The 10,487-nt window shown below is 33.3% G+C and overlaps 1 protein-coding gene across 1 annotated transcript; it reads left to right on the top strand.

Annotated features, from left to right (window-relative positions):
- The first annotated feature begins 3,401 nt into the window (after positions 1-3,401).
- Positions 3,402-5,617, top strand: LOC121727155 (vacuolar protein sorting-associated protein 51 homolog). Its single transcript, XM_042114833.1, has one exon. It carries the CDS (start codon positions 3,495-3,497, stop codon positions 5,589-5,591), a length of 2,097 nt encoding a protein of 698 aa, XP_041970767.1. The 5' UTR covers positions 3,402-3,494; the 3' UTR covers positions 5,592-5,617.
- The last annotated feature ends 4,870 nt before the right edge of the window (positions 5,618-10,487 follow it).

Raw genomic sequence — 10,487 nt, 5'->3', positions numbered from 1 at the left:
AATAATTTAAACCACCATCACTTGAAACTTAAAATAAGAATTTTGCCATAAAAGAGTTACTTAATAAATATATGAAATATTAATTTTGGTAGTTGGTACAAAGTGTGACTATAGTCAATGCTATTTAAGTTATGACATTCCCTGTCTCTGCAGAAGCCAGCAGCAGCTCACTTGATTATTATTAATTTTAATTAATATAATCAATTTATCTTTTTTGTCTATGTCTGTTAGGTATGTGACTTTTTCAATGTCTCAAACGAAGACAAGAAGACCTTTTGTTACATACATTTTGCATAATAATATAGAGTTGTTACTGTTGAAGAAATTAAGCTGATTGTCTCGAACAAAAGTTTTGAAATAATATTATACTTAATCATTATTAAAATAATTTTTGTATTAAGGGGGCGACTAACCCTAAATAGGGATGATGACAAGGTCAAAGATTAGCTAATTTTGTTAATAAAATAAAGAAATCACGGTAAAAAATAAGTGTTCCCAAAATTTCAGCTTGATAGCATTTGTATTTTTTTTTTGTTATAAGTACGCCTTTAAAGTTGGAAATTCAAGTCGATTTTTTTTTTTCAATTAAATTTCTTAATATTTGTATACAATTCGATTACTTATGCAATTTAAAGCAACTTTTGTTATTAAACCACTTTCATAAACGCAATATTTAATATACCTGTCGAACAAAGTTGTCTCCCGATGCGTACAAACTACGAAAGACTGACGTCAGTCTTTTGTAGCACTTTGTATGGAGCGTTCCGGGCAGGTCTTTTTTATGGGATATTTGAATTGTCATATCTTGGTGAATTTTTAAGCTATCAAGAGTCATTCTTTCAACGGTGTTTCTATTTTTTAAGTGTCCTTCAATTACCGATAAGAAAAAAAAATAGTCATCATGCCTATTGTCAATTTTATAATTCATTTTTATACTTGAAAATAAGCCCCGAATTGTTTCATTTTCTAAAATTAGATACTACATTATATTTCCGAGAATTTGATCTGAGCAAAAACACGATATCTTAAAATTTTCTTGATAGAAAAAAATCACAAAGATGCATCTAATTTTCACGAATTTTTCATTTATTGTCATAACCGTGCATTGAACTAAGTTAATATTTTAACACATTGTATAATGTTCTATCATTGAGAAATCGACCTAGCGGATTTTTAAAATGTTGTATATTTATCGAGTTATTGAGAAAAAACTAATTTGGCGATGAATCCGCGTCGTCCTTTTTCACCTGGCATATGAAAGACGGGCGTGAGTGTGAAGAGAGAAGGACGATGTTTGATTTTTTGGGTTAGTCGCCCGCTTAATTATACATTGTATAATTTAATTGAGAAAAAAGTTAATTAAAAATAAAATTATAAAAAAATGTATTATTACGTAGATTATTATTTATTACATACAGCTTTTAAAAAAAGTGTATAATTTTCTATTCTATGTCGTGGGAAAGTAGTAAAACTCGAAGCAAAGGCCAAGGGAATTGGAAACACAAAGTAGTACTTTGTGTTTCCAATTCCTTCCATATCTGCGTAGTAAGGGCCTGTCCACATGTCCACGTTACGACGTCGTCAACGTGGAACGGTGTGGTAACGTGGCACGGTACGTTGTCGTGACGTGAAAATTTACGTCAATGTAACGTGAAAATGCATGTCACGGTGCAGCAATATTTTACGACTTTTCTTTCTTAAATCTCTCTCTCTCTTCTTAACAATAGCAGAAGCAGAATACGTATTGTGATCTGTGCGGTCCATATACATAAGTAGTGCAGAATATAGCATTTTACTGGAAAAAAGGGTTGTAAGGGGGTGAAAATGGGGTGAACGTAAATTTGTTCAAATTAAGTTCCAAAAATTCATAATAGATGGCGCCGTGCGACTCCTACATCGCACTGACGCTTGCTCAAACGTCTTTCTATAAGAGGTGGTATCATCTTACAATTGAGTTTAGATTTTTTTCGATTGTTATTTCTTTTTTATGTTATTAAAATATATATCAGTACTTTATCTATGCAGTGACGTAACTTGATAAATAGTATATGGGTAAAGTTGTGTAATAGGGGGGCTAAAAAGCAAAGACTTCTATTTATTAAATAGAATTCTTTGCTAAAAAGCTTTAAAATTTGGCATGAAATATAAAGTTTAATTTAAAAAAATGGAATAATATTATGTGCACACTGCACAGCTGTTTTAATTTAAGGGGTACCAGGGTTTTTTTATAAAAGCTTTTGACACCAATTTTGTTGACATCGCGCGCTATGAACTGAAGTCCACGCGCTACGAAGTCGCGGGCAACAGCTAGTTAATTATAAATTAAGAACATAAACTACGTATCGCACTAGTACTATGCAATACGTAGTTCATGATCTTAATTTAAATTTCGTATGTTTACGGAATATCCTGTCGGCCCATCGTGTCTTGACCCTGCCCCGGGGCAGTTATGCCGAAAACGCTATTTAAGAATTTCATTTTCCCGCCTTTTACTTGACACTGGCAACGGGTGAAAGAATATTTAATAGCCATAGCGCCATATTAAAAAAATGATTTTGACAAGTGACATATTGACATGAAAAAAATAATTGTTAGAGCCGTTCTACACGATCGGTTCCAACTCTACAAATATATACTAGTAATCTGTGGTTCCAACCACCAACAGAGGTCACCTTGGTTGGTTTTGGGTTGGGCAACAAAATTGAATCTCTATATTTTTGCTATCTTACGTAAATTTTACTCGTCAGTCTTGTGAAAAAGAAAAACAATGGGACCACTATCTAAACCTCAAAAGACTGGAATAACACTGGCTTGTATACGGTATAGCTATATGTGATGAATAAAAAAACGTAAAAAAGACGGTTGTGTTTTTTTTTATGTGTTTATTTTCAAAGATGTGTTGTGGATGAAGCGGTGATTAAAAGAAAGAAAAACGCCATTTCTTTTAATTTTTCGACAAGCAACTGCCACGCTTGACTCTTTTTGTCCCGATCTTTATATAGATCGGAACCAATATCCCATAGCGTAGGCAAATTCTATACATTTCTAAAAATTCAGTCAAGATTTCGCGTTCATTGCGCGCCGCGCCGCCGCTATTTTCAGTTGCTAGCGCTATGCGACTGAGCGCCAACAGTCTACACTATATTTGGTTAAGCGCTTATTCCACTTATCCTAGCTAGGATCCTAGCTTTCTAAATGTTATTCCACTTGACTACATTTTTTAGGATCCTAGCTAGGACTTCCTAGCCTAGCTAGGAAGTCCTTATAAGTGGAATAAGCGCATTAGTCAACCAAAAAAAAAAAACAAAGGTCTACACAGGTGACCTCTGGGCTCTGTTGGTGGATGGAATTGATCGTGTAGAACGGCTTTTAAAATTTCTATTTAATTAAATATTAATAGCTATCGTTATTTTGATTTTTTATTTAGAGCAAAAAATCTTAGAGGCAATTGAATTTTGCAATTTTATTGAAATTGGTAGATCAAATAAATAAAAATGACTGAATCCGCTAATGAAAACCCTCTCAATATAGATGGAAATAATTTCAATTCAGAGAAGTATTTAGAATGCTTGATGAAATGTGCTACTCTCAAGCAAGTAATGGATAAAGAAGCTGAGGTAATTACACAAAGTCAGTTTCTTCAATCTGAAATGCAAACATTAGTTTATGAGAATTATAATAAGTTTATATCAGCTACAGAAACAGTTCGAAAAATGAGGTCAGATTTTCAGGTAATGCAAGAAGAAATGAACAAATTGAGTGAGAACATCAATAACATAACAACATTTAGCTCTCAAATATCTGAAAATCTTAAAGACAGTGGTAACTCAGTGAACAGATTATGCAATACAAGACAGCTGCTAGATAAATTACAGTTTTTGTTTTTATTACCTACTCAATTAAACAAGTCAATTGAAGCTGGCCGCTATGCTGATGCTGTTCATGATTATACACATGCACAAAGAGTGCTCCAAAAGTATGGCAGCCAACCATCTTTCAAAAGTATACAAGTTGAATGCCTAGAAATTATAGGCGAGTTGAAAAAGACTTTAAGAGAAAGATTATTGACACCTGAAACATCCGCCTCTGAATTAGCTGAGAGTGTAAGTCTACTACGACAATTGCAAGAAACTGATTCATCACTACAGGACATATTTTTACATTGTGCTGGGAGTCGTCTAGATCAACATTTGAAAAAATTAAGTGATTGTGTGGATGATATGGATATATTAGAATGGGTAGAAAAATGCAATGACACTTTACTTGCTGATCTAGGAATAGTAATTTCATGCTATGATGAAATGTTTCAAGATCAAGAAAATGCCAACCTTCCAGAATTTGCGAACAAAGTTATGTCTCAAGTTTTTTGCCTCTTTGAAGATGTTGTTAAAAGGCCAGAAAACATTGGGACGGATTTATTAATTCGTGGCTTGGACAAATTCTTTAGAAAATTACAAGCAATGTCAGAAATTATTTCCACTGACACAGTATGTGTAAATGCGCAAGAAATAGTCATAAAATGTATCAAACACAAAGCAATGGTTTTGCAACTCACAATTCACACACAATTTAAAGAAAATCTCATGAGAGTAAGACAGACATTAGCCAGCAAGGGCACGGAAAATGCAGACCTAAAGGACATTTTAAATTCTTTACAAGTGTATTTGATGCAGAAAGTTCAAGCTTCATTGCTAGATTTTATGGCATTTTTGCAGACAAACTTATCTTTTGGGCTAAAAACATGGTGTGCCAAAGCAGTGGCTGATGCTTGTTGGACTGTGATTTCTGAAACTATGGTGAATTTGTCTACCATGGTAAAAAGTATGTCTTGTTTGCAACCATCAAATAATATTCCATTTGAATTGTTACTAGTCTTAGCAAAGCTATGTTTAGAAACCCAAGAAAATGGAGTAACTACTTTGCATAATCATCTAGTGAAGCTGTTAGAGGAAGCAGTTCCAGGATTCAAATTAGAAAATAAAGACACTAATTCAGTTATCATTCATCTGTCAACAGCTGCCCAATGTGCGTTAGATTCCGAAGTTGTCTATATAGGTCAAACTGCTGCTCAGATGCTACGCGTTTCAGTGCTAGCCAGAGACTGGCTTCGAGCTCCCGAGCCTCGAGGGCCGCGAGCCGTTTGTAGGAGAGTGGTGGAAACTCTTGCTAGTGCTGATAGTGCTGCAGCTCAATTATTCCCAACGAGCATGAAACCCTCGAGCGACTCAAGTCGCCGCACAATATGGTCAAGAGCTCCATCGTCATTTTCACCATTAAACAGAATATTTTCCGAAAGAATTGAAGTTTTCAGCCCCGCCTGTGCCGATCGAGCCGCCCTATCTAATGGCGCTTTGAAGGTAGCTCTAAAAGCCTTAGTGGAGTGCGTCAGATTACGCACTTTTAGTCGCCATGGCTTACAACAACTGCAAGTTGATGTGCATTTTCTTCAGCAGAGACTGTCGTGCATGGGCAATGACGAGAGACTTTTAAACGCGTTACTCGAAGATGCCCTAGCTTCTGCTCAACTTAGATGTGTAGATCCACAGTTAATGGAAGCCAGTATCGTGGATATTATATGCGAACGTGGATAACTTACAATACTTAAGTAATAGATATAACTTGTAATATTTATTATTACTTGATTGTAATATTTCATAATAATATAATGATCTATAACAAAGTCTACTTCTTTCTTCAAGTAACCTGATTACCTGACCTTACCCTGCTTTGGCCAATTGCAATACTGTAATTCAATTTTATGTTACTGTAAAGAAACAATAATTATTGTTTCTTATTATTTTTAAGAATTCACTTTCTTCCTACTAGGATTAGATGATGACTATAACTTTACTCGCGCAGAAATTCAATTATTACGCAGGACAGCAGGAACCAGGAACCTTATACTTTCCTCGACAAAAAGTATACTAGAATATGCCTCTCAGAACTTAAAGTAACCATACAAAAACTTAACATAATACTTATATTATTTAAGAATTAAGCAAGAAGTCGATTACTGAAATAAACGTATTTAATACGATTGTCCTCATCAGGTATCTGCCAGCTCCATCACTGACCTTATATCCCAAAACTGTATTTGCATATTATTGTTTGTTGAAAACAGGCATTAAATTCGCAAATAGGAATTAGGCACACAGAGGGAGGCGCCTCGCGAGGCTGCTCGCTCTGTGTGAAGCCGCCTATTAGCTACTTATTTAAAGTTTTTATTCTGAATACCTTTTAAATAGTAATCCATTGGCCTTCGAGGTTTCGAGGGAGGCCTCGTTGGTCACCGCCGTGAGTAATATCTGTTCTGTGTCGGTCACTCTGTGTATGGATTATGGATACCTTAAACTCTATCAGTGGTACTGAACCTTTTTCTTAGGGGCATATTAGATTATCATTTATATTGGATCATTGAGTCATTTACATTGGATAATGTAATATAGACATAGGTATATGATTCATTTCTTCCTTGATTTATATTGGATCATATATAATATTATGATCCTATAAATGATAATCTAATATGCCCCTTATACGGGCCACAATAACGTTTTTGTTGGTGTCGCGGGCCGAGCCGCAACCAGCCTTTGGTCGTTTTTGATCTTTAAGGTTGGGTTGCACCAGAGGCGTGGTTAAAGTTATGGTTATAGTTAAAAATGGCGTCCTTTAGCTTTAACTCCAACCGGAGCAAGTTCTAAAAGCGCCATCTAGTGCTCAAAAGACGAGACTTTACAGAAAGTGATTATTTAACTTGAAAAAAAAAGACGGGTTGCACTCTGGGATTGCCGGCAGGAGTGAAAACTTGATTATTAGCGTTGTGCCCATTTTTTATGAAAATTGATTTTTAAAAAATCGATTTTTTTAATTAATCGAAACCCTTACAATCGATTAAATTTTTAACCCATTTTTTATGAAAATCGATTTTTTAAAAATCGATTTTTTTAATCAATCGAAACCCTTACAATTTTTTTAATCCATTTTTTATGAAAATCGATTTTTTAAAAATCGATTTTTTTAATTAATCGAAACCCTTACAATCGATTAAAAAAATATCAACAATCGAAAAAAACAATCGATTGTTCGATTAATCGATTTCGATGTTACAACACTACTCTCCAACCGTCTTACGGTTTTTCGATCAGCACGAGTATCTGACGCGAGTTTCAAAGTTTTTACCCATCCCACAAAAGTGCTCAACGCCGCTAAAGAAGTTTTCACTTCAAAAATTGTTTTCAAGAAGCTTAATAATTTCAAATTTAAACAAATAATATGTTTATATCTGCAATACATAAAACTACAGTACTTTTACCGAATTTAAGAAAACGATACAGCTTTAGTTACGAATTTTGAAAAGTTTCATATACTGAGCACTAGATGACGTTTCTAGAACGCTGCATCAGATAATGTTGGTTTAAATTTTAAGGGTGAGGGTATTGAGGGTATAAAAAATTTAATTATCCGTTAAAATCGACAGGAAAAATATAACACTGTAAAACATAGTTCACGAAAAATTTAGATATACGTATGAGCGGAGGTTATATTGGCGTCCAAGGACGCCATATTTAACTTTAACTAGAGATTTGACATTTTGCACTGACTGTAGTTAAAGTTACAGTTATAGTTAAAGTTAGTTGGTGCAACCCAACTTTATAGTTAAGGTTAGTTGGTGCAACCCAACCTAAGAGGCAAAAATTGAAGGAAGCAGTGTCCGGCTGCACACAGGTAAGCGCTACTGGTGGACCAGTGTCTACCAGTAGCGTTTACCCGTCTGGTCACTACCACTTACCAGAGGAGTCGTTATTGGAACAAACGATATTAAAGTTTGCGCGGCCTATAGATATTGTGAAATCTACGTAATTAAATACTAACAACATTGTCATGTAATTATTTATTGTCAAAAATTACTACAAATTATAATATCTCTTACAACATACAAAACACGAAATATGATTAGAACGCCTTTGCTATTAAAGTAAACAGCACAATTTTTCGACAATTTATTTATAACACTGCGTCATATTAAAAATAATGGTATCATCTACCTACATTATAAAACTATAATATTATGTTAAATGCTCTTATACGATTTACCTCGCTACAGCTAATTTAGTTAATTACATAATATTGTATTCATATTGTTAATCACAAGAGCAGAATAAACATAATTTCAAATAAAACAACCCAAATTAAAAAATAATTTTCATTAAATTTTGGTCCTAATAGAAGACTACCAATTATGATGAAATAATAAAATAAGTTAGCAAATCCTGAGTAAGCAAGGTCTGTGGTAAGTGACAAGTTTTCAAATAATGATTATTCTCATAGATTTAATCATTACTTACATTTATTAAGCATTTTTTGGTATTATCATTATCTTACTTCAATAAAAATATCAAAATTTAATTTACTCTGTTCTTATAACAATATTATCAAAACATCAATTACATCTTACTTATAATAATTAATTTTGTCTAATTATAAATACTTAAATATGTGTCAAATAAAAAAAACTTTTGGGAAGCTAAGAGCTTGCTGTCATTCAATTAAAATATCCTATTAGGCTTTAAGAAAACATCCGGCTTAAACAAGGTACTAGTAACTCTTATTGGTATTTTTGGTACAAGATATATACGCATTTATACGTAAAAACTTAAAGATAAAAAATTTTGACCAATTTTAGCAAATTCTTTTGTTATAGGGTGAAATGAACAGTTTGGACAGTACTAGTCATTGGACAGAACACAAAAACACAATATCTATTAAAGTTGCTTTAAAAACTTCGTACGGTGAAGGAATACATCATGAGGAGGAAGAACTAGTCAATACGTCTGGGACCAACTATGTACAGGTTGTACATAGTCGGTCCCAGATTTATTGACTAGTTCTTTTCTCTGGACTAGGCCGACTATGTTGCGAGAATGTCGTATGTGCTTGGGCAACCATACGGACATTTAAATCTTGTCCCAGGCACTACAGTATTTGAGGAGTGGTTACAGCGCTCTGAAAATACTGTATAAATCATCCACTCCACTACAGATGCAAAGGCCTAGTTTTTTTTTAACTACCTGCTTTTCTTTAAAATCAGGTGTTCTATTATTTCAAAAACAGGTAGTTTTTAAAGCAACCATAAATATTGTGTTTTTGTGCTTTGTCCAATGACTGGTACTGTCCAATCACTAGTCATTTACCTTACTTATTAAAAAATAGTATACAAAAAAAGTTTATAGAAGTTATTTAATTATTACATAAATACTTGTTACACCCTGTTATACCTTCGTTTTCTTAAGACAACAAAATTAGACCTCCTCTGCAATTCTGCATACACAAAATAATAGTGCTGGTAACCGTGTGCGTCCCGTGATTGTCTACTATGACTCCTGAGCTCATCACAAAGCGTTTAAAAGCACCTGATAATGTTGGCATACAACCATCCGAATATGCTCGGTAATGTGTCACACCTACCCCATAGGACGTAACTCCATATCATCTTGGACTGTCCACCTTGCGTAAGATTTTAGCTTGCTCATTTAAGACCACAAACACGACATAATGTTTTAACATTTTTAATGTTAAGTTAGCGTACATAATAGTCCTGGTCATACGAGCCTTTCAAGAGAAGCCGTTGCTCACTACGATGCGTAACTCCTGATAAGTAACGTTTGGATTTGTGAGCAACACAATATTAATAGGTACCATCTACTAGCGACATTTTGAGCACACAATATAAGGCTTTATCAATAACAAAAACCCGTGTAGGATGTATATATACGTTATTTATAATCATCATATTATTATTTATTTTGAATCCTCCGCAATTTTTGAATATTTTCAATCCGCAAAAATAATTATTCAATTTACTTATTTCAGTTCTTTAAAGATATTTTGTAGAAATCAATTTTATAATATTATGTCTATGTATTTCAATGTGTAGGTAGTTCAAAGCAAGAAAGGCGACATTAAAATTATTTTCGTATTTCGTTTACCATGCCCACTCCAAAAATGTTTCCTGCACAATATAACATTTAGTTACTGAAAATATTACTAAAATAAATGAAGTATATCATTGATTTACTAGTGGTATGTGGTTTAACCTTTGTGCGTTTTGTTAGACTAGTGAACAAAATTATTTTGTTTTACATACTTAATATTATTACAGTTTACCAAAAAAATTGTTGAAGTAATGGTTTTTGTATCCTACACTTTCAGGTTATCTAGAATTATTATTTCTATTTGACTGGATTAACTACGCTATTCCAAAAAGCATGTAAACCTTATTGAAACTTATAGTAATAAACAAAATATTACACGTCTTAACAATTCAACAAAATAATGGATAATGGATATGTATAATATTATATATTAACAAATTTGATGTTTTACGCAAGTTCTTGCATAATAATTATTATAATGCGCTATAACATTAAATATTATATTTTTGTATAAATTTTATAATAAGTAAATATAATTAAAAACAATATTCTCAC

The sequence above is a fragment of the Aricia agestis genome, chromosome 5 (assembly GCF_905147365.1).
Source record: "Aricia agestis chromosome 5, ilAriAges1.1, whole genome shotgun sequence".
NCBI lineage: Eukaryota > Metazoa > Arthropoda > Insecta > Lepidoptera > Lycaenidae > Aricia > Aricia agestis.
This window is presented reverse-complemented; position numbering and strand designations above follow the sequence as displayed.

What these genes read in the sequence shown, in the direction of transcription:
- LOC121727155 (XM_042114833.1), top strand. Translation starts at nt 3,495, where the DNA reads ATGACTGAATCCGCTAATGAAAACCCTCTCAATATAGATGGAAATAAT.